This window comes from Elephas maximus, chromosome X (assembly GCF_024166365.1).
Source record: "Elephas maximus indicus isolate mEleMax1 chromosome X, mEleMax1 primary haplotype, whole genome shotgun sequence".
Taxonomy (NCBI): Eukaryota; Metazoa; Chordata; class Mammalia; order Proboscidea; family Elephantidae; genus Elephas; species Elephas maximus.
The window spans coordinates 61,747,118-61,773,164 of NC_064846.1; the positions used below are offsets into that span (position 1 = coordinate 61,747,118).

At 38.8% G+C, this 26,047-nt stretch overlaps 1 protein-coding gene across 6 annotated transcripts in view; it reads right to left on the reverse strand.

Moving 5' to 3' along the window:
• DIAPH2 (diaphanous related formin 2) overlaps positions 1-26,047 on the reverse strand; it is a 942,090-nt gene that overhangs the window by 241,582 nt on the left and 674,461 nt on the right. For all 6 annotated transcript variants that reach the window (XM_049873110.1, XM_049873109.1, XM_049873108.1 and 3 more), the window contains one exon: positions 25,335-25,498. In XM_049873110.1, the coding sequence (XP_049729067.1) occupies positions 25,335-25,498 (164 nt within the window). The remainder of the gene's footprint in view (positions 1-25,334; positions 25,499-26,047) is intronic.

Sequence of the window (26,047 nt, forward strand, 5' to 3'; positions counted from 1 at the left end):
CAATCTCTTGAGATATGTTGTTGTTAGGTGTTCTCCAATCTCTTATGACTCATAAAGAAAGCAACCACATATATACACAAGAATTAAACACTGCACAGTCCTGTGGCATCCTCACAATTGTTACTATGTTTGAGCCCATTTTCCTCTTTTTTGCTGACCCTCTACTTTACCAAGCATGATATCCTTCTCCCAGGGACTGGTCCCTCCTGATAACATGCCAAAGTACATGAGACAAAGTCTCACCATCCTTGCTTCTAAGGAACATTCTACCTGTACTTCTTCCAGGACAGATTTGTTCATTCTTCTGACAGTCCGTGGTATATTCAATATTGTTCACCAACACCATAATTCAAAGGCTTCAATTCTTCTTCAGCCTTTCTTGTTCATTGTCAAACTTTCGCATGCTTACAAGGCAAATGAAAATATCATGGCTTGGGTCATGCGCACCTTAGTCCTCAAAGTGACTTCTTTGTTTTTTAAACACTTTAAAGAGGTCTTTTGCAGCAGAGATTAAACAAGAGAGAGAGATGGTGTAAGGCAGATGTCAATACACATGGACATCTTCAAGCAACCAAGAAGCAGAAGCTGAAGGGACAAGGACTTTCCTTCAGAGCCGACAGAGAGAGAAAGCCTTCCCCTAGAGCCAATGCTCAGAATTTGGACTTCTAGCCTCCTAAACTGAGAAAATAAATTTCTTTCTTAAGGCCATCCACTTGTGGTATTTTTTTATAGCAGCACTAGATAACTAAGACAATGACAAGGTAAAGGAACCAAGTGAAATTATAAAACTGCTTTCTCTAGAAAATGATTTAAAAGATTAGCTAGTTAGCTGCTAAACAGTTAGGGAAAATATGCCAGACGCCTGAGATATGAGATAAAACCATAGAGAATTCTTCAGTTTCTATTCTGGGAAGTTTTCACTCTAAATAGGTTATTAATTTATAAAAGGCGAAAAATAATATAAATACACAATTTCATGTGTCTCTTTGACATCTTTAATCTTGGGTATGCTACAGCAGAGAGTTGATCTGTGAAAACATCTGAAAATAATATTATAGTGTGGATCATCTAAAAATTGGGTTTGGAGGGGCTAGAGGTAGAAACCAGAGATACTCTGTTTTAAGATCCTCTTTTCCAATCTAGAAATAATAAGGGTGTTGTTATACAGCTGCGATTGCATTCTGGGAAGCAATCCATTCCATCTGTATATGAGTACTCCAGCTACATTCCAGAATGTAAAATGCATTTCATTTGTGATTATATATTTGATCATGACCTAGATTTGGCCAACTATCACTGCTTACTTACTGATGGGAATATTCTTTTCTTACCATGCTAATGATCTACTGCCCTCTCCTTTATCTTCTTTTCCCCTGGGTACTAACCATTATTTATAGAGGAGTTTTCTGGCTTCATCATGAATCTTCTGCTTAAGTTGCCTTATTTATTGGTATAGAGGGATTTTGCCATTAGGCTTTACATGTTGAAAAAATAACTTACAAGGGGATTTAGGGAATTTACAGATACACTGGATTTTATTTCCTGTACAAAACTTTGCAATAGTAAGGGTTATGTTTTAGACTTGACTTCTTTCAATGTGAAATTCTGTATAATGCCATTCTAACTCATGGATATTCCAGTACAATTAAATCTCAATGTTACTTTCTGTATATTGTGCATATATTTATAGTTAAGCACATGAATGCAGGTAAAACATGACACTCTATGAATACTTAAGAAATGTAATAGGATTTGATTTATTTTTAAAGTTTCTGCAAAGGTAAACCTTATGACTATGTGACTTTTTTAAAGTATAGCAAGACCCCAAACGAGAGAAGTTGAGATTTTTTTTTTAATTTTCTTCAAAGGGTCTTTGAAGATGGCAAGGCTTAGTGAAGGTAGAAAGATCAGGTATATGTTTGAAGAGTATACATTTTCTAAGGAATTTTATCATAAGAAGAAAAAAAAATCCTAGAGAAATAAGCCGGGGAGTAGGTGGGCTATGGATAAATAATGAAGATTTAAGGGGTGATCGTCAGTCATAAGTGAACAGTAAATCACAAAGTGATGTTGACAAACGAAACGTTTACAACTAGAATACACAAATAAAATGGGAAAAGGAAGACCGAAGAAGAATTGACACATTGGAATTATGGTGTTGGCGAAGAATACTGAATATACCATGGACTGCCAGAAGAATGAAAGAAATCTGTCCTGTAAGAAGGACAGCCAGAATGCTCCTTAGAAGCGAGGATGTCGAGACTTATGTCTCCCTTACCTTGGACATGTTATCACGGAGACCAATCCCTGGGGAAGGACATCATCATGCTTGGTAGAGTCAATGAAAAAGAGGAAGACTCTTACTGAGATGGATTGACACAGTGGCTACAACAATTGGTTCAAACACAGCAACACTTGTGAGACTGGTACAGGACCAAGCCACATTTCATTCTTTTATACAGTGGGTCTTTATGAGTTGGAACCGGCTCAAAGGCACTAACAACAACAACAACCATGAGGTACTTACTGTGGCTATTCTAAGTTTACTTTGTGGTTTTACTTGATGGGGTGATTGTAGACAAGTTCAAGTACTTCAGTTAAATATTTGCCAAGTCAATGTTGACGAGGAGTCAAAGGAGTCATTAAAATAATGAACGGTTTTGAAAAGTTGCCTCTAAAAGAGAGACAGAGACGGAGAAAGAGACAGAGACACAGAGAGAGAGGGTACACACGCAAGAGGACTTCAAAACACTTAATCCAAAATATCATTTATTATATAGTTTTCTGGTATAGGAGGAGCATGATTACCAGTTCTGCATATGGTTAAACCAAAAACCAAACTCATTGTACTTGAGTCGATTCCAACTCACGGTGACCGTATAGGACAGAGTAGAACTGCCCCATAGGGTTTACCAAGGAGCAGTTGGTGGATTCGAACTGCTGACCTTTTGGTCAGTAGCCATAGCTCTTAACCACTGTGCCACCAGGGCCCCTGAAAATGGTTACCAATCGATAAATATTTGCTGGCTAATTCTATGTGCCACACAAAGATAAGTGAGATACACTTACTCCAGGGAAACTCACAGCATAAAGAAGAAAGCAGGTCTGCACACCACTTATTATAATGAGTGAGGTGTTACAACAACCACATTAACAATGTGATATGAGCATACAGAGTAGGGAGCAATTATTTCTCCTTGGAGCTTGGCAAGAGGTATTATGAAAGACTTAACAGAGAAAATAGTCATTAAATAGAATCTTGAGGGATGAAAATAATTTTATCATATGAATGGGAAAATGCAAGTATGGCTGCATTCCAAGCAGAGAAAAAGGAATATGTTAGGGCACATAATCTTGTGATAGTAGTGGTGGTGGGCAGTGATCGATAGCCAAGGATTCCAAATGCTAGTTTAGACTTTACTGTCACCCATCAGAGACCACTGAAGGATTCTGTGAAGGTAAGTATCTCAATGAGACCTACGTTTTAGAAAGAAATATATGGTAATGCATGAAGACAGTTTGGAGGGTGTCAAGATAAGATATGATAACTGACAAGATTACTACAGTACTCTAGGGAGAGATGACAGATACCAAAACTACACCAATTAAAGAGAAGATGAAGATAGGATGGATTTAAGAAATATTTTTCAGGCAGAATCAACATGGATTGGAGATTGAATAGATGTGAATGGTGAGGGACAGGAGGATATCAAGTTATACTGTTAACCAAAACAGAGAATATGAGATGAACTTGGAAAGAGATGCACTAAGTCCCACTTTGAATACGCTGAGTTTGAGGTAGTTGTGGGAAGTCTAGTTGAAGGCATCCAACAGATAGCAGATTTGAGTCCAGAGCTGAAAAATAATATCACAACTCAGGATACACTAGAAACCACGAGAACAGATATATGACTACCCAGGAAAAATTATGCAGGACCAAGGGTAGACCCTAGGTAATGTTTATTTTTAAGATCAAAGGATGAGGACCTAAAGAAATAGACTTGAGAAGACATTTTCACTGAAAATCAAAACAAAGAAAACGTGCCCTCATTATGACAAAAGATTGTTCTAGCCATCATGCTGTATGTGTAACAGACTATAAGGCAGAGTAGGGGGGAAAACTGGGGTATAAAACATACATTGTATACCTACAATATTATAGGCACTAAATGTCTTTTATCTCCATGTATGCCTAAGTGAGATCAGGGCTATAGGCGGAGCATGTTTTGGGTCTTATACATTAAGCTTGGAGTCCCTGGGTGGTGTAAATGGCTGCTAATTGAAATGTTAGAAGTTCGAGTCCACCCAGAGGTGCCTCAGAAAAAAGGCCTGGTGGTCTAGTTCTGAAAAATCAGCCACTGAAAACCCTAAGGAACACATTTCTACTCTGACACACATGGAGTCTCCATGAGTTGGAAATGACACAAAAACAGCTGATTACAAGTTTTGGTTACATTAAGCCTAGAGTTACCCCCTATAGTCATCCTGCTTAGCATGCAAGGCAAGCGCAGTACTGCTGTGTAAGCGTCAATCTGTAATAAAGTATATGCTACCTGGAAAGGAAAAGGGAAATCAAAAGCCAGTTTGATGTCATATCTCTTCCAATGAAAGTCCAAGTTCCTATCCTCTCAAAAACTGTCTCCTCTAAAAGGGATTGCATTTGAAAGGCAAAAACTCAAGAGACTATATCTGTTTCTAAGACTGCCCTATCAGAATCTTACCTTAGCACCCTTGTTTGCATGCTCTACATGAAAGGCCAGTGAACTTTTCCCTGTAAAGTTAGTAAAGTGAATGTTTTCAGCTTTTTGGGTCATACAGACTCAGTTTCAACTACTCAGCTCTGCCACTGTAGTGTGAAAGCAGCCATAGACAATACACAAATACGAAACTGGAGAGTGGGCTGGATTTGGCCTATGTGTCATACATTCCCAACCCCTGATCTATACCAAGGGGGAGGCCACGTCCAGAAGGGTGCCAGCTGAAAAACAAAGATTATGAGATCACAACAGGCAGTTAAGTTATGGAATGTTCTTTAGGGAAAAAAATATCCTAGACCCAGGAAGATTCCCCACCCCCCAATGCCATCGAACTAGGCAACCACATTTGTTTGCTTTTTTTTTCTCAGAGATACAAGAAAGGGTGCCTTTCTCCCAAATATTTCCTCTATCAGCAAGCCATGCCACAAGAAGTTCTTGACAGTAGAATTGCTCCACTGGATTACAGCATTGTCCTGAATTTAAAAGGGCACATATATAGTACAGAATGAATGACACATTAGTATTGCATTACCTTATCAGATCAACTAGCTGACAGCTGGCAGCAAACAAGGACCAGGGGAAATGGAATCCAAGACGAACTAAATGTCTTTGTAAGTTCCTTATAATTTTTCATATTTTGGCACTAAAAATATGCTTTTCCTCCACTACATGCTCTGCTATACATCCCTTCTTTTGTGAGAGCTTCCTGCCAGTCTTCCTAACTAAGGTGACCTTCCTGCCTTGGGGAAGTAGTCCCTGAAGTTGAATTAGCATTTCTCTGCAGTGCTCTTTCGTTTTGTTTTGAAAAAAGGAAAGGTATTAACTTGCTTAATTAACAAGGGCAAGAGCCAGAGATTTGGAAATGATATCAGGAAAAGAACAGACATCTTTTAGGTTTTGAATTTGACCTACGTCTTAAAGTAGGCAATGGCCACCCTTCTTCTAGGTAAAGTGCTTTATTTCTATATCCTTCCTGCTCCCAAAGATAATATTATCATTATTTAACTGAGATGATAAAACTTTTGGCAATACTCTTTCCCTCAAGTGGGGTACAATTCATTTTTATTTCTCCTATACCACGTTAGGATACACGAGCTATGAAACAGGGTTTGTATGTAAGGTTTGTAATCATAACCAGTGAAGTACCAGTGAAGTTTCCTAAACAGAAAAACTTAATGATTTTCTGTAAAATCCTACCCTGCTATTTAAGGAAAAATTTGTAATGCTAAAATCTAAATCTTAATTTAAAACATTGATTGTACAATGGAACATTATAACTAATGCCAAAACATTTCTAGTACTGTCATGTGGCCATTCCATTTGGCACAATTTTTTTCCATAGGCTTTATTATTTTAGCACATGATATAATTTTCCTAATAATTATGCTTATGGTTTATTGTCTATCACTCTCTACTATAAATTAAGCTCCATGAGGGCAGGAATGTTTATCTGTTTTAGTTTGCTGAATTAAATAAAGCAGTGGCTAGGAGAGGTGTCTGTCATTTAGTAGGCACTCAATAAATACTTGTTGAATGAATAAGAAAAAATAAGCAAGTAGGCAAGCAAGCTGTGAAAGCAGAACTGCTAAGTATGCTCCAGTTGAAGACAGGATACAAATAGGGAGGGATAACAATATTTTCTATTTACATTTCTATGCCCCAATGTTTAAAAAAAATCTATTTAAATGAGTAGCAGTGTACATTCCACAAATATAATAGAAAAAAAATACATTTCATTAATTTCTATTTTACCAATTTGGAACTTTTGACAATTCAAACAATGCTGAACAGCAGTTTACTTCTAGATTATTTTAGCAGATACTGTTGGTTACCTACCCCGATCTACCCAACACCAGCCTTCTTAACTGCTGACAGAGCCCTGGTTTGGTTCTGCTGCACACTCTGCACAGCCACGTGCTCAGGAAAGGGCCCAACCGGAGGGAGTGAACTAGGATTAGTCTAAGATTCTCCTTGCCAGTAATTGGTGTAGGGATGAAAAGTGTCCCAATCCTGGACAATGGAATCTGAGGTAAAAATCTATTAGAGGGTTCTAGAAAATTTTTTCTACCACAATAAAAAGAACTGCAAGAGATGTCAACAAATTCACATGTGATGTCTGGAACAATTGCAGCCATCTTGCATCCAAGAGTCAACATACCAAGGATGGCAGAAAAGACATATTTGGAAAGTCCTGAGTGCGAGGTGATATCACTAAGCCATTGAATTAATCAACTCTGTTTAACTGCCTTACCTCTGTATTTCTTATTATATGAGAGAGTAAACCCACATTATTAAGCCAGCTTTACTTATGCTTTCATTTCTTTGGCACCCAAAAGCATCCTGATACACTATGAAAAAGAGCAAATAGCAAAATATGCTACTGTGTTTAAAAGCAAACTTAAACCAATTATTTTCAGGCACTTACTAAAAATACCTGAGTAATAATATCTACATAAACAAATAGCTGTAGCAATAATTATAAGAATATAAAGGGTTACCTAAAAACACATTTTGCCTAATAATAATTCCTGAATGTAATAAAAGTATATGTCTTTGAAAATAGTATATGCTTTAGACATTTAATATAGCATGAAAGACCAACTTCACAACTATATTATAAGGCTTATTCATGTTTTGCTATTTGTTCTTTTTCATAGTATATCAGGATACTTTTGGCTGCCAAATATATGAAAACTAAAACTGACTTAAGAATATGGGTTTACTCTCTCATATAATAAGAAGTGCGGAGGTATTTATAAGTTATGTATTTTAAACTAAGGAGCAAATACTTGGGTAAATAATTTTGGTATACAGCCTGTGATGAAGACAAATGGCTTTTAACACTAAAACTAATTACGCTTCGAAATAAAGTTTTAAATTTTGGAGGGACATCTCACATCTGGAGATTTTGCTGGTCATTCTAGTTATATTTATGATTTCATTCACATTTTCGGTAATCATCTGTTTTGCTTCTTGCAGTGCAATAAATTACTTAATATGGCCCTGTGAGCCATAGGCTTTGTGATTCACACACAATGACTGAATGAGACTATGCAAATAAGGTATATGGAACTGTGATGGTTGGTGCTGTGGTTGGCTTGGTTGGGCCATGATTCCCAGTATTGTGTGACTGTCCTCAATTATGTGATCTAATTATTCTCCATTTTATTTGTTGTGAATGATAACCTCTATATGTTAATAAGGCAGGTTTAGTGCAGGGTGTATCTTGAGTCACAGCCTTGCAGGAGGGCATGGCTTGGGTACCACCTTTACTCAAGTCAAATCCCTTCCTTGGGTGTGGCGTACATGCAGTGTACATGTGTGGGTCCTCTGGCGGGGTTCTCTCTCTCTCTCTGCATCGCATCCTGCATCTGGCTAGCCACTATATGATCTCCGGTTCCTGGGACTTGAGCCAGCGGCTTGCTGTCTGACCTGCCAACTCTAGGATTTGCCAGCTTCTGCAGCCCCATGGGGCAGCAGCCTTGTCAGCTGGCCTGCTGATTTGGGTTCGTTAGCCCCTGTGGCCACATGAGTCAGGAGAAGTCTATGCCTGACTCACAGCTTTGGGACTTGCCTGATTCTCAAACATGTGAGTCATTTCCTTGGCATGGTTTATGAGTTCTGTGAGACGGTACAGTAAATTACAGAACCCAGGGATGGAAGGAGTACTGAGGGGAGAAGTAGTTGATGTTAGAGATGACGGAGGGGTACAGCACTTTGGAAAGGTTGGACATTTGGGATATCTTTAACTTCTGCCTCATAAGGACCAGCTTTGTGCTGATCTTTATAAATTATTCATTCACTTCCTAATCAGTTTTTTAATATGTTTTTTTAATGTATATAAATATTTCAATCTTTTTCATTTCTAGACCAAAGACAATTGAGGAAAAATAAATTACACACTATTCCAAACTATACCATCTACAATATAAGTTAAGTTTAGCTGTCTTATATACTATTAATGAAATTTAAAGAAAAAGAAACTTCTTCAACTAAACCATCATATTGGATAATCCATTAATTTGAACACAGAATTTATAAGACCCCTGAACAAATAACTGACTCTGAGTATTTTCCATTTCAAAGTGCCAAGATTTGGATGGATGACTGGTCTTGTCAGGAATACCACACATTCTCTGATTTGCCAATGAGCCTCATCAAATATGACAGGGAATTATGAGAAACAACTCAGAAAAAGAGGGTGAGAATGGTTGCAGAAAGTGAAGAATATAATCGATGTCACTAAATTGTACAGGTAGAAACCGCTGAGTTGGTACATGTTTTGCTGTGCATATTTCCAACAACAACAACAAAATAAAATCTACAAAAAAAAAAAAGACAGGAAATTCTGAACATCATGAGACCAAATGCTTGCAGAAACTGAAATCAACAGAAAGAGATGAGCAAAAACAGCAGCTGTTTCATCATCAGGGTTAAAACACATTTCAGGTCTGAAAAAAATAATGGTTTAAGAGACTATATTTTATGGCATTGATGCAAGTGTATGTGTGTGTATACATATATACATACATACATATATGTAGATATATACTCAGAAGGACACTTGCTTTGATTGTAAATCATAATATGGCTTTTTGGGATTAAACCACAAATCTTTACATAATTAACAAACAGTTTGTATTTGTAAACTGAAAGACACCCAGGTTGAAGTAAATAATAGTTCTTAAATCAAAATGCACTGCAGGGACAGGTAGAAGAATGCTTATGAAACACTAGTCTAAATGGGCCCAACTCACGAGTCATCAATTACCAATTTAAGGCCCCTTACCACAGGGAAGTTTGATGAGTTTATTATGCAGAAAACAAAAAGAGAAGGCAAGATTCCCTCGGCCCATTTGCAGGTAACTTACAATAGCCATGATTGTTAGCATGACACCAAACACCCATATGTTTTTTAAAAAACATCATCAAATGAGCCAGTTAACATTTTTTAATCACAACTAAAGACATAATCCATGGCACTATGCACTGAATGAGGATCATATCTATAGAGATATAAACTGCTAACATTTTAATACAGAAAGATAAATTTTAGAACTTAAATTTTCACAAGAGGTTTTATTATTATAAACCTTTAGTAAACACATATTCACAATCCAAATATACATATGTGCATGCCTGAAAGGACATATGCTAAAATATTAATATTACTACTGGGTAGTGAAATTTCAGTTGATGTTTTACGTGTGTGTCTATATTTTCCAATATTCCTACACTTTGCATGCATGACTTTTAATAAAATTTGCAAGCCACATGAATCTGGACATTTTTCAATGATACAGAAAACATTATTAGCTAAAACAATACTTGGAGCCCTGGTGGCATAGTGGTTAAGAGCTAAGGCTGCTAACCAAAAAAGGTCGGCAGTTCGAATCCACCAGGTGCTCCTTGAAAACCCTATGGGGCGGTTCTCCTCTGTCCTATAGGGTCACTATGAGTTGGAATCGACTCGATGGCAACAGATGAAAACAATACTTCAGTGAGCAAATCAGTAATTAATCATTATTAAAATATTAAACTGATGTGACAAATAGATGCACTGTTAAATTGTGTAGTACAGATTTTTAATTACTAATTTGGCTCATTTCTCATTGTTTTTCAAATGGTTAATTTAAAAAAAATCCTTAGCAGATAATGCTTGGCAGGGTTTCTCAACTTTGGCACAACTGATATTTTGGGCTGAATAATTATTTGTTGTAGGCAGCTGTTCTGTGTAAGTTGTTTAGCAGCTCCCCTTCCCTGGCTTCACCCACTAGATGCCAGTAACACCTCCTCCTCAGTTGTGGTAACCAAAAATGTCTCTGTTGTTGTTGTTGTTGTTGTGTGCTATCAAGTTCATTCCGAACCTATAGGATAGAGTAGAACAGCCCCATGGGGTTTCCTAGGCTGTAATCTTTACAAGAGCAGATCACCAGGTCTTTTCATACACGGAGCGGAATGGCTGGTGGGTTTGAACTGCTGACCTTTTAGTTAGCTGCCAACTGCTTCAACTATTGTGTCACCAGGGCTCCTAAAAATGTCGCTAGACATTTTCAAATGTCCTCTGGGGGGTAAAATTGTTCATGATTGAGAATCATTGTCTTAAAGTAACAGCAGACAAATCAGTCTTTAAGCAGTTGTTTTCGTCCTAGATAACCTGCACCAATTGTCCTACTACTCTGTCACCAAGAACTAACTGAAGCTTCTTTACTGCTTGTTCAAGCTTATGGCAGATAACCTTTGAATCATAATAGTTAGCTGATAGTTGCTGGCTCACAATGAAATAGCTGTTTTTCCTCTTCTGAACTCAGCATGGAAAACTTGGAAACAATGTATGTTTCCCACTAAACTTAAACACCAAAGAAGGTGGGGAAAACACAAAGGAAAAGACTCCTTTAAATGTGAAAGACCATCCATTGGCAGGAAAAAAATTTTTTTTTCACTTGGCACATCCTTCTTCAAGCCTTTCCTAAATCAGAGAGAATTAATGCCTCTGTCCTCTGTGTTCATAAACACTTTGTATATATGTATCGTATTTCATTTCTACTATTTGTTCTTTTGACTGCATTTTCCACTAGAATGTGAGCTTTGGATGGCAAGCATTTTGATTTTTTTCATCTTTGGTTGCTTGGTTCATTCATTCCTTTGTTAGTTCACCAAATAACTCATATATATTGTTAGTAGTTAGCAATGTGTTTGACTTAGAAGGAGCCCTGGTGGCACTCTGGTTAAGTGCTCGGTGCTAACCAGTTTGAACCCACCAGCCACTCCGAGGGAGGAAGATGTGGCAGTCTGCTTCCATAAAGATTACAGCCTTGAAAACCCTATGTGGCAGTTGTACTCTGTCCTGCAGAGTCACTATGAGTCAGAATCGACTTGTGCTAATTCCCGAAGATACGGAGATGAACACATTAAAGGCTAGAATGTGCTAAGATGGAGGTATGGAAGCACATCAAAGAGGTATTTAGGCCAAAATAGGTGTGTTAGTCCTAGACGAAGTGACTTAACAAGGTGATACAGCAAAGGTGCTGGGGGAAAAAGGAGTGGGCATACTAGACATAAGGAGTTCCATGGGTACCATTCCAGGGACTGTCCTGCCTCCTACTCCTTGCACAGTGGCTAGGGGATCATTTCTAATGAAACCTTGATTAGCAAATGGAAAAATGAGGAAGCAGCAGAATGAAGCCAAAGTGAGCAAGCTGAGAGAGTGGCAGAGTTGCCCTTTAGGGAGCTTCAAGCTCAGGCTGCAACATGCATGCTTTCATAGCAATCAATAGCTTTGGCCAATCTCAAGGCCACTGGAAAAGGTCAGCTTGTATCCCATATTGCTTATCTTATAGCTTTCCTACTTCCTGGTGTTTGGGCATAACTCAATAATAACTTATTTATGGAGAACACTTCCCTGAAAAATTCTATGTGAGGAGTTATTACTAGAAGCAAAGATGGTGCATTTTATTTCCTGGTTCTTAGTAGACTTTAATAAGAAAAGCAGACATTGAGTTGATTTTATTATTTTCATTGTTAACTATCACACTGTCTTAGACTTCTAAAGGGCAACATTCAGCATGCCATAATCAATTTTGAGAACTTCTAGAAATGTTTTTAGAAACACTCCTGATATTTTTAAGTTTTGTAATAGTAATCTAAAATGTATATATATTTTAAAACCATTTATACTAGTAGACATTTTTATCATGTTGGCAAATTTGGGTTTTCTTTAAACTACGTATGCCATTATTACATACTCCTTTAGTTCCTTATGATATAAAATTTAGCTTTTTTATACAAGGAACAATCATATCAGAAAAACAGGACATTCACTTCTGGCCCAAAGAAAACAGTCAAACAGAATACAACATTTGATAGGTGCCATCTTTTTCTAAAGAAGAATTCAATGATGTCTGTATAACACCGTAAAGTCTGCTCTCTGGGACAGCTGGGGAATGAGGTATTCTGGTCAAATGTTCTGCTTAATAGAGTTACCATATATTTTACATGGATAACCTATTTTCAAAGAGTTTGAACAGATCAAAATAAACCTAAGGCTATGTGTCCCAGCTGAGCTCAAAGAGAATTTATCTGGGTGTATGTGATTAAATAGAGGGAGTTGGTGGGCCCTTAGGGCTCTATTTGCAGGAAAGTATTTATGCTGGTACTTTATTTATTCTGGGCTTCTAGGAAAAAGAAGATACATGCCTAAGTGCCTAGACAAAAGGGAGGAAAGAGGGCAACTGAGGGGTTTACAGTATTAGCATCTTCTTCTGGTCTCTAGAACTTTTAAAATATTTTACAACCTCCAAAGAAAAAGGGATCAGAACAGAAGCTAAGGGAACCTTTCATGAAGGGTTCTGTGAAACAGAATAGGCAACTTCTGCGTAGAGCATAATACCACTACAGTACTTCAAGGATTGTTAGTAAAACTGGAGCAGTAGGAGACTGCACCCCTGGTCCAGACATAGGCATATTCACTGAGGGCAACCCTAAGAACTTTTGTGGGTAAAAAGCATTAGTAGAGGGGAAGTGAAACTTCAGCAGGAGAGGAAGACTGGGGCTTTGTTTTGTTCAAAGCCATAGTCCTTGGGTGGTGCATATAGTTAATATGCTTAGTTATTAACCAAAAGGTTGGAGGTTCATGTCCATTGACTTCAAAAGGCCTAGTGACCTACTGCAGAAAAATCAACCACTGAAATATCTATGGAGCACAGTTCTACACTAACACACATGGGGTTGCCATGAGTGGGAGTCCACTGGATGGCAACTGTTTTTTTGTTTTGTTTTGTTTGTTTTGTATTACCATCACATTGAATAGTAGGCACTCATTAAATGTTCTGTGCTGTTCAGTCAATTTTCAACTCATAGTGAGACCAATAGTCTGTCCGCCGTCTTCAATATGCAGAGGGCTGTGCCTGCCATCTTTCATGATATAGGAAATAACTTCCTGTCTTTAAGCTACCTCCTTATTTAGGTAAGCTTCCTGTTTCTGGCCAAGTTGAGGAAAACAAGAGACTGGGATTGTAGAACTAGCTGAAACTCACAAGAACTAGAGCTATCATACCTAACATATGCAGAACCATTGACTCTATCCTCTGGGTGACCCTGGAACTCTTCTCCCACAGGACAGAACCAAACTTCAGTGGCCCAAGATAGGGGAAGGCTTTCAGAAGGGAAGGATCTGAACCTAAGATCTGGTTTGAGAGACCCTCCTTTTTAGACTGTGCCAGCGCAGAAAGGCTGAACTGACCCATGCCTTTTCAGGCCAGACCAATCAGCAAGCTGGCCCCACCTCGAAGCATTCCTGAAGACCCCAGACCTGATTTACTTCACCCATGTAAACCCCTTGGGCTATTGTTCTCGGACCATCTTGTCAACGCAAGTTCTGCTGTGCTACTTTGCTTGGTCAGTCAAATAAAGCTCCTTTCGCTTTCACCCATTTAGTGTCTCTATGGCTGTGCCGAGTGGACCTGGAAAGGTCTGGTTACGTTTTTGGTGAGCCAGCCAGGAGGGCATTGCTCAGTGTATAGAGTGGCCTGCCTGGGAGCGGAGGAGAAGACGCAGCGTGCACCAGAGATTTCTCCAGAGGGACTTCACCCCCAATCCCAGAGATGGACCTGTCCTGAACCCAATGGCGGCCCTCAGAAAGCGAGAGAAGAACGTCAGAAACACGGGTAATTACGACTTGGTTAATTTGCTTGGGACTTGGTTTGTAACTCAACCTGATGCTATTTAGACTGGCCCTGAGGGCTCCTTTGGGGTCTGGTATTTGAGCAGGAAAAGGGAAGCAATAAGCACTAAGTTGTTTAACCATTAAGTTGTTTAACTTGTCAGTCACTAGCTAGTTTTGAAATCTTGGTATTTTAGTTTGACTAGTCATTTTGTTTTAGATAGAAGAACTTGTTTTAGGTAGAAGAAAATGGGAAACACTGGGAGCATCCCTAAATGTTCTCCCTTAGGGTGCATTTTAAAACATTGGGATAAGTTTGGTTATGACCCCATGATGAAGAAACTCAACAATCTTGTAAAATCCTTATTCAAAAAGATGCTAGGAAAAAGCCTTCAGCCCTGTATCAACAGGAGAGGATTCTTATGATCCACTGGTACCACCACAGCTGCTCCCTCCACACCCTCCAGCGCCATATCAGGGTCCCGGAGAGGCAGTGGCTGCTGGGACCCCAGAGGCAGGGAGGAACCCCTCTCTCCATCCCATTCTAGGCAGGGGACGCCCTATCAGGTTCCTGATTTGACCCGACAAGAGCCCATATGTGGACAGAGCCATGATCAGGGAGCAACAGGGCAATACCCTCTCCGGCAGACCCCAAATGGCCAATCCAGACCAGCCAGCGGCCATGGTGAGGATCTATATCCCCTTCACCACCCCTGACTTGTACAACTGGAAAAATCATACCCCAGGTTACTGTGAGGACCCAGTCAAAATGTATGAGTTGTTCACCTCCGTTTTCAACTTCTTCGACCCCTCATGGGCAGACTGTCACTCTCCTTTAACCTCGGAGGAGAGACAAATGGTGATTGAGAAAGCCCAAGAGGAGGCCTAGCGCTGACAGAACCATCAGCCAGGTAACCTGACGCCTCTGCCCCTCTCTGGGACCCTCACTGGAAGCCAAACAACGGTGATGAGTATGGTAGGCTCACTCAGTATCCATATTGTTTACGTGTGGGGCTTAAGAACGGGGTCCCAAAGCAAAAGAGTTTAAGTGTAGTTTATGAAGACAGACAGAAATCAGATAAGGACCCCTCTGCCTGCTTAAAATTTCCTCCACCTTCAGACAGTATACGGACTTAGACCCAGAACAGTGTGAAAATATCAGGACAGTTAATGTTATCTTTATTGGACAAAATGCCCCAGACATTAAGAAACTTCAGAAAACAGAAGGAAGCATTACTGTGAATATCAGGTGCTTAGCTGAATTGCCCTTTCAAGTTTATAACAATAGAGAAAAGGAGAAAGAAAAGGCACAAGATGCCAAAAGACAGGTGACCTTGGTGGCCGCAGCCTTACAGGGAGGTCCTCAGAGGCAAAGAAAAGGAGGGCCCCAGTGGGTGGGGCCCACAATAAAGCCTACTTGGGCAAAGACCAGTGTATCTACTGTAAAGAAGAAGACCACTGGAAGAGCACCCAAAGCTGTTGAGGTCTAACATGGAAACCACTTAGCTGCCAGCCCTAAGTTTAGAGGAAGACTCTGATTAGAGAGAACCACAGGCAGGCTCTCCACCCAAACCTCTGGTTATAATGAATGTGCAGGGAAAACCAACTAAGTTTTTGGTAGATACTGGCACCACCCACTCAGTTTTAACCCACCTAGTGCGTCCAACCTCTAAGAAAAAGATTTCTGTGGTGGGAGTATCAGAGAAAGACGACACCCGACCTTTTCTCCAGTCTTTAACCTGCTTTCTCCCAGGAAAGGCAAAGACCCTGACCCCACTCCTTCTTGTATATGCCTGAATGCCCTGTCCTGTTGTTGGGGAGGGACCTAGTAAACTACAGGCTGAAATCTATTTTGAGCAAGGACAGATACATGTTGATGTTCCCGCTGAACATGGTTGAAGGCCCGTCTCCTGTTCTGCTGAGATATGGAGCCTCACTGTCAGGGGAAAGTGTTCTTCCTAAACCAGTGTCTAGAAAAGAAAATTAATCCTATTGTTTTGGCCAGGACACACCCACAACGTGACCTTGGTACTGGTCAAGGTCCAACTGCTACCCAACATCACACCACCACCGGTCAGACAGTACAGACTGAACCAAGAAGCCCAGGTGGCCATTCATCAACTCAAGGAACCAGCCTTTGACTACTGCCAATCTCAAGCTCTTCACCAAAGGGAGCAACTTCATGGAAAGAGGACAACACAAGGTGGGCTACATAATCACCAACCTAACCGCAATTCTAGAGGCAAATGCTCTCCCTAGTGGTACCTCAGCTCAGACAGCTGAGCTGATCGTCATGATACAGGCTCTGAGACTGACAAAGGCAAAACAGGTGAACGCATATACCAACTCAAAGACGGCTTGTCCCAGTTATTGAAAGAAAGCAGGGGCCCCATTTCACAGCCCAGATGACTCAGTCACTACACACCGTGGGATTGAGTGGGGCTTCCACAGTGCTTGGAGGCCTCAATCCAGTGGAAAAGTTGAAAGAATAAACCAGACCATTGAAACATATGTAGCTAAGTTGTGTCAAGAGACCTAGAATAAAGTCCTCCCTATAGCTCTTTTTTTTTTATATATAGCTCTTAGCTCTGTTGAGGCTAAGAGTTGCTCCTAGAATTAAGTTCAAGGTAAGACCATGTGAGCTTGTTTATGGACGGCCCTATAATGACTACTAGAGACTCAGGGGTCAACAATATTAGGACCCTACAGAACAGAGTAGAAATGCCCCATAGAGTTTCCAAGGAGCACCTGGCGAATTCAAACTGCTGACCTTTCGGTTAGCAGCCGTAGCACTTAACCACTATGCGGCCACAGTTTCCTGACAATATTCATAATCAAGGTAAACTGTTTATAAAACAGTACCTGTGTCTTGCGGGGGAAACACTTGTGTCTCTCCATAGGTATGCCAGTCCCACCTGGCAGACTATTCCATTACCAAGCCCGGAAGCTGGATATTCGTTAAAGCCTGGGACACTAAGACCTTGTCTGAGAAACAGAATAGTCCCTATGAAGTGCTGATGTCGACACCCACAGTTGTGAAGGTCAACTAGAACAGCGTCTACATTCACCACACGAGAATCAAGTGGGCTCCTACACCTGACCTTGAACAAAAGACCTCGCAAAACAACAGCAACTGAGAGGCTGAACTAATAAAAGGGTTGCAGTGGCTTTTCAAAGAAGACAGTCCAGATAAGTGACACTCATACAACGGCAAGTAGTTCGGTTTCCACTTTGCTCAATGGTTGATCCGTGGTGCATAAGTATTAGCCTGCATGCTGTTTGTTCTAATCTTTTACCTTTTCTCCTTACTGTGCCTACACAGTGGGAATTTAATCACTTTTCCTGCTCTTGATAAACTCTTGAAACCTTTAGCTACTTTCCAATGGACTAAACTGCTGCTGCTGGAGCTCCTTGTTCTAAGTAAGAAAATGTGGATCTTATTAGTTTGTTCCTCGTTTTAACCCATGTGAAAGCTGCTTGGCTACATCAGCTCAAGCAAAACCTCTTGTCTCCTCCTTTCAACCCTGAAATGGCAAGTAGTTGGGTATCCACTTTGCTCAAATGGGTTTGGCCAATAATAACTCTTGGATTAATTATTTTTGTCATTAGCTTTTTTGGACCCTGCCTCTTACAAGTACTTATTCAATTTATAGAAAAGCGTTAGGGGCCTCAGTCCTGTATATTATTTAGTGTTACAGACCTATCCCTCCTGAACCTGTACAAGCCAGACTTCAGTTCTTACCATCACCCCTGTCCAGCCTGAAGCAGTTACAAAAGAATGATCTTCGTCCTTACTTCCAATGAGAGTCAAGATTTGGTATGAATATCCAAATCCTAAAAAAAAAGGAAGGAATGAGACCAGCAGTCTGCCTGCCATCTTGAATAGGCAAAGGGCTGTGCCTGCCATCTTCTGTGATATAGGAAATAACTCCCTGTCTTTAAGCTATTTCCTTATTTAGGTATTCTTCCTGTTTCCAGCCAAGGTAAGGAAAACAAGAGACTGGGGCTGAAGGACCCACTGAAACTGGCAAGAAGTAGATCTGGCCTGCCTGACATGCACAGAACCATCAATCCCATCCTCTGGGTGACCCTGGAACCCTTCTCCTACCAGACGGAGCCAAACTTTAGTGGTGCAAGATTGGTGGAAGGCTTTCAGAAGTGAAGGGTCTGAACCTAAGATCCAGTCTGAGAGAACACTCTTTTTAGACTGAGCAAGCACAGAAAGGCTAGACTACCCCCGGAGCACCTTTTCAGGCCAGACTAATCAGCAAGCTGGCCCTAACTTGAGGCACTCCTGAAGACCCCAGACCCGATTTACTTCATCCATATAAACCCCTTGAGCTATTGTTCTGGGAACCATCTTGGTGACACAAGTCCCAGTGTGCTCCTTAGCTTGGCCAAACAAATAAAGCTTCTTCATTCACTTTCACCCATTCCATGTCTCTATGGCCACACCAAGCAGACCTGGAACTATCTGGTTAAAATAGCGAACCCATGTGACAGAGTAGAGCTGCTCCGTAGGGTTTCCTAAACTGTATTCTTTATAGGAGCAGATCACCAGGTCTTTCTCCTTCGTAGCCATTGGGTGGTTTCAAATAGCTAAACTTTCAGTTAGCAACTGAGTGTTTATAATCATCGCGCCACCAGGGCTCCTTACCCAGTAGTTTTGGGCAAATGTCAAATGCTGAATATTGATGGCACGTTTTTAAGCATGTAGGAGGTGACTCCAGATATACTTGTTGAGATTTTGCACAGAGCTTGAGTCCTATTTCAGCAAGTGGGAGTAAAGAAGAGATAACTTGGGATATTTGGGTTGTCACTAAGGTGACCCCCATCTGAATTCACAGGTGATGAGACCTGGAGACATTTAGCTTACAAATAAAATTATATTATTCAAAAGACACATCAAGGTCTTACAGTTTCTCAAGATCTTCTTCATAATATTAACGACCATTTTATTGGCAAACAAGCAAAGGCACAAACTCACAAGGCATCTAACAGATTTTTTGATGATGGAGTTCTACATAACAGAGTTTACAGTACTGATTAAGTCTAATTTGTTAAACAACATATTTGCTTTCTTAGAGAAGTCCACCATTTTTACACTTGCACTAAAATTTCCTTTAAATGTTAAGTGCTTTGTGAGTTGACGGTGTAAAAATGTGTCAAAATAACTTGTCTTCTTGGGTCAGGAATTATATATACGATCTTTTTATGCAAAAATTAATCCTCATTTCTTTAAAGGCAAATTGCCCTTAATGAATGAATAGAATTTTCTGTGTATTATCAATTTAGTCTTTTGAGTCTAACTAAATGCAGATGCTCACACTGGCGTTCCAATTATCCTGTTAAATTTAGACATGACTGAGGCCTTGTACAGGGGAAGATGGCTTAAGAGAGAAGAGAGTTTCTCAAAATTAAGTATCTCCATAAGCCAACATGGCTACACAGGGAACTCTCAGGCAAGTTTAGATTTCAAAAGGACATAAGACAGAAGGAAGAACATTACTAATTGAGAATTAACATAAGTGGTTGTCTTAACTCCCCATGTCATGCTGGCTAAGCGAAAATTGAGGCTTAGTAACAATCAGACACTTGCCTCTGAGCCTTCGTCTGGTTTTGATACTGTGGTTCTAAAATTCCTCTCTGTTCTAAGATACCCATGTCCTCTTGGGTACTTACTATATATATCTTGTTCTGCTGTTTCTACTGTCCACATTTGACTTTTCCCAATCTGGGAGAACAGTTCACTCTAAATGATTATGGCCCATTCAGATGGTTGACCTTTAAGTAGCCATAGCTCTTTTGAGTTTGTAAACCATTTCAATTTTAAACACTTTAGGTTTTATCTTGAAGCCAAGGGGAAGTCATTAAAAAATCTTAAACAAGGACAGAAAAATTATCTTGTTTTGTTGTTAATTTCAGTCTGACTACAATGTGGTAACTGGATTAGAAGTTAGAAAAAGATAAGAGAAGTAGACACAGGTACCAGTCAGGAGATCAATGTAAGAGTTGTGCTGAGTCATGGTGGAGCCCAGGAACTGAAATAGTATCAGTGGGTCTGGAGAGAAATGAATGGATTCAAAAGATATTCAAGAGGTAGAATCAATAAGACAAAAGAATGGCATAAATCCCATGACTTATAGATATCACTTAGCCTCCTAACACTTGGCCATTTTAATGCTCATCTAAGAGCTGTTCAATAAAAAAAAATTTTTTTTTACTGTTAAAAAATAAGAATTAAATGTTAAAATTCATTTATCAAATGAACAGTGGTAAATATTTTGTTGAAAGGATATCTGCTAGTGTGACTAATAGTAATGGTAACATTTTATTTTTAAGTCATATAATGGATGTAGTAATTCTCTCAGGTCTTGTTCCTGTATTTCTAGTATATGAGACATAGATTGAGGACACATACACAACAAATATTTATTGGGCACCTGGGTAACATATTGTTCTTTAAAGAACAAAACAAAGACACACAGAAGCAGCAGGACACTGACAGATTCAAAAGAGAGAAAAAAGTATTTTCTGTCATTTATTTGGAGATCTGAAAGTTACTGAAGTATAATACTTGCCTCAAACACTTTCCCAAAAGCTGAAATTAATTTTTATGCTTAAGCAAGATACCACATGGTGGTGAAACATATGAGGTTCACTGATTTTGAATATTCTATTTGAAGTATCTCAAAAGAAAAAGACTATTTGTGCAGTCAACTATTTGAGCTAGGAGAATGAAGCGTAAAGGAGGATAAGCAAAAAAGATGTTTACACAATACATAAATATGAAATTTTGTTTTATTCCACAAAATATTCAATTTAAAATTAACCCATTGTCATCGAGTTGATTCCGACTCAAACAGACCCTATAGGGCAGAGCAGAACTGCCCCGTAAGGTTTCCAAGGAGCGGCTCGTAGATTCGAACTGCTGACCTTTTGGTTACCAGCCAAGTCTCAACCACTGTGAGACCAGGACTCCAATTTAAAATTAGGGGTTATTAATTAATCATGCCTTTTTTTTATTTATATGTAGCTTTAAGAACTCAGATGAAATCTCAGAGAAACTAACCAGAAAGAAAGTCCTAATTCAGAATTTAGACATGTTCCCAATTATACCAAATTTTATACCAACATTCATATTGAATATCTTTAATATCCTTTCCAGTTGAGTAATATATAATATAAATGACATTAATAATTAATATAACAGCATCTCATAAAGATTACCTGATTTTTCTTTCATTAAATGAGATTATTTTGTCAAAGGTCTTAATCCATAATGTCAACTCCTTTTGTTTATTTCCATTTTTGCCATCTTTTAGAGGCGATCTCTCTGAGGAAGATTTTTTGGTATGTGCATTTTGTTTATGCTAGACATGCCAAATAGATCTCCCAAGATGAAACTCTGAGTTCATCTGGAAGTAATTTTTGGTAGCACATGAATCAGAACTCTTATTTTCTTCTCAGCACTACTGGTATTTTATTGTTTCCATCTATAGTCCAATATGCTTTTAGCACTAAGAACCCTGAGGCCAAACACACAAAGCACTAAGAAAATAGGAACTTCTGGCAATTACAATTTTTGTCTCTCTTTCAGGGTTCTTTCCTTCCCTGGGAGAGTGAAATCACTTTATGAATCAAGAACATGGTGAACAGAAACGATTGACTGAAGTTGGTGATGTTGATTTAGGAGTTTTAGGCTTCTAGGTCAGATGTAAAACCCTTAAACTTGTCCGTCAAAGTCGTTTGTCAAATTCCTATGGATTTTTCCAAATGTCACTTTCTCTCCAGAGGCTTCTCCAGCCACCTCAGGCAGTTAAGCAGTTTTTCCGTTGCATTACTATATCACCTTAACATATACCCATGGCACAGTGGTTAAAGAGCTTGGCTTCTACTCAAAAGGTCAGCAGTTCAAATTCACCAGCTGCTCCTTGGAAACCCTGTGGGGTAGTTCTACTCTGTCCTATACAGTCACTATGAGTTGGAATCAACTTGATGACAGCGGGCTTATGGCAGCACTTAGCAAATAATATTGCATTTATTTGTCTGTCTCTCTCCACTGGTGGCTAGAGAGGGACTACGGTCCTCGTTTTATCTCTGGCCTAGAACATTACTGAAATCAAGTAGGTTCTCAAATAATAACAATAACAATTGAATGGATAGATGGAGAATAGCTAATAATACTCTACATCTGCACAGCATATGCTATAAGGTAATTTCACATTGAATTTCTTATTTCATTCTTACAACAGACCAATGAGGAAGTTATGGCAGGAATTATCATCCACATTTTAGAGATGAGAAAACCAATGCCAGGGAGGTTACATGACCAAGATCAAAACAGCTAATACGTTGTACACCTTGTTCTCATGTTAGTAAGTTGATAAAAATTTGTAGGTAAGAGTAATAGTAGTAGTTACATGTTTAAGGCAAGGATGTTCATGGCTGCCAAGGACTGTACCAGGTAAGTACTTCAGATGGCTGACACATTTTAGAATGTGGTTGGTTACTTGTTTTCAAAGCCCGGAAACTCAATCTTAACAGGTTCTCAAGAAGTTAACTTAAATGCCCATAAAACTAGACATCAGAATGCCAAATTATTTACAATGAGAAAGATTTGAGACAAATTCTTTCCCTGTATTCAAGCTACATGGGCAGTGAAGTCAGTCGAGAGAAAAAGACAACAAAATATAGCCTTCTATATGTTTGTAATATGCATAATTCTGCCATCTCTGAAATTCTGATCAAGACTCAGACTATTAAAGAGGACTAAGTTCTTAGAGTGCAATTACTCTCACCTCTTCATTAAAATACAAAACAAAACAAAATGGATACTTAGATAGAAAGGATAAATGACTTACCTAAAGCCACATAGCTTGTTAGGGAAGCACCAGGGCACAACATTAGGTCTTCTTAACACGGATATCTTTACATTTTTAACAAGTTAAGATTTAGAAGTTTTTATGGATTAAATTGTGTCCCCCAAAACCATGTGTTGGAATCCTAACCTCTACACTGGTGGATGTAATCCCATTTGGAAACAGGGGTATATTTGTTATGTTAATGAGGCCATATCACTGTAGGGTGAGTTTTAACCCAATCGCTTTTGAGATATAGAAAGAGTAGATTAGGCACAGAAATAAAAAAAAAAAAAGGACAAACTAAGGAAGACAGATGCCACATGAAGATGATTTAGGAATCCTGAGGCTGCAGAGGCTGAAGGAGACAAGGATCTTCCCCCAGAGATGACAGAGAGAGAGCCTTCCCTTAGAGCCGGTGCCCTAAATTAGGACTTCTAGCCTCCTGAACTGTGAGAAAATAAATTTCTGTTCTTTAAAACCATCCACCTGTGGTATTTCTGTTGCAGCAGCACTAAGAATTCATACAAGAATGGTCCTTAGCAAGTCTTAGCAGCTGAATTCTATGAATACACGTAGGCTGTAACATAGGAATTATCCTTGCATATATGCTGTAACATGGGAGAAGTACAACAGGGGTGAGGGGACACATGATGTGACAGGTAGTGTTTTAGGGCTCAATCCATGTTAGAACAAGGTACTTTTTAATGAAGATTGGCAATATTAATTATATATAATTCTTTTTAAATTTCTATACACCCACAGTGATGTTACAAAAACAATTTGTTGGATTTATTCCTTCGATGTGTCAATATTTTTTTTAAATTACTGCAAGTGTTCCTGTTGTATTTATAGCTTTTAAATTTTAAAGATGTTTTGACCATTTTCACTTAGCTTTCTTCCCATTTCTAGTAGAACATATTCCGCTAGTTACTGGACAGCTAAAAATTAAAATATTAAAGAGTAAAAACCAAAGATGAAAATCAGATAATATCACAGCAAAAAGGGGAAAATGAATTTATTAAAATTTTTGGTGTAGCTTCTATTACTAAAGCTGTTTCTCTAACTGTGGGAATGTGTTGTAGGTTATAGCTCCTAGGTTAGCAGATGAAAACAATTTGCTTTCCATAAACATAATTGCATTTCAGAAATTGTGCAATTCAAACCGAAATCAAATTTTTTCATGGGGCAACACCATTGAGGGAGCCTTCTTAAACAATAACTGCTTTGGGAATAGAAATATGCCTCGAACTGCAACTAATTGGTTTGTTAATTGATCTTCTCTGCTAAGGGTAATTGCTTGAGTTCCTTCTTTGAAATTACATGGACCTTTAGCTGTTTGAGTTCCTTCCTTGAAGTATATGGACTTTTGCCTGTTTGATAGCACCTCTTTACATGTCCTTCTGTTACCACCATAATCAAAGCCTGTGCTTTTCCTTCAGCTCCTTCTGTGGATGCAGAGGAGATGTATTTCCACAGGATTTTTACAGCAAAGCCTTTGCTTCCCTCTAGGATCATAACTTATACCCTAATTTCCTGCCTCCAATTAATGCTGGTATTTACTGTTATCCCCAAGAGTTACAGTTTAAAACAAGAGCCCATATACTAAAAGAAACTTTAGGTATTCAAGTTCATTTACATAGTCCAATTCATAATCAGTTTCTCATTTAGGCTATGAAAGAAACTTGTTCATAAATCACAACATTTTTAAGTATTAAATGAAAGACGATTTGAATATTTTTTAAGTTAGGTGAAATTCAAATATTACGTTGTGCAAATATCACTGTTATTTAAGAACCAAATCATTCATTGTCGATAAAGTTTCAGTAGTATATTTCCCACATGCACATAAAGTTAAAGATAATTCCTTTAGGCCCCATTATACATACATGTCATAGGTATGTAATATCTGTCATTTCCCGTTATAGGACTATAACATGAAATCGATACAGTCAATAAAAAAAAAAAGTCAATAGGTACACAAAATGCCAACAAAAGAAGTTATTTAAAAATAAAAGCAACAGGCTTTGTAATGCTTTGAGATGTATTACTCACCAAAAACAGAGTTCGGAAGTTGCTGAGATCACCAAAAAACTCTTCTATGCTCACTGCCTTCGAGTCAAAAATGAAGTATTCGCCAAGATTCTCATAGAGCTTCAGCATGTTGTTGTGCATGGTGAATAGTTTGTCATATTGGTCTCTGGCATTCTTTGTAAAGCTGTAGCTTTGTGTTAAGGAAAATGATCCAGTTATATCTCAAAGGCAATCAATAGATATTAACACTGAATTAAACTATCATTTCTGTAAATATTTGTTATAGTCATATTGGTTAGTAAGTTTTTGAGTATCTATATATTCAGCAGAACTCTTTAATGTAGAGCCGTGCAGACAGGAAATAACCTAGAACATGTCTGTTAAATGAAAAAACGTATAAGTACCAGAAAACGGCCTTGTATTCTATGAATGAGGCAGAGTAGAAACAACAGAAAAAAACTTAGCATGTATGTGTATCTATATATCTTTTTTGAATACACATATTCTACATAGATATAGATATAGCTATCCAGTTGCTGTAGAGTAGGTTCCGAATCATGGTGACCCCATGTGTGTCAGAGGAGAACTACGCCTCATAGTGTTTTCAATGGCTGTCATGTTTTGGCAGTAGATTGCCAGGCCTTTCTTCTGAGGCATCTGTGGGTGGACTCAAACTGCTAACTTTTTGATTAGTAGCCCAGCCCTAGAATTTTAATCATCCAGTAGGCTTGTTA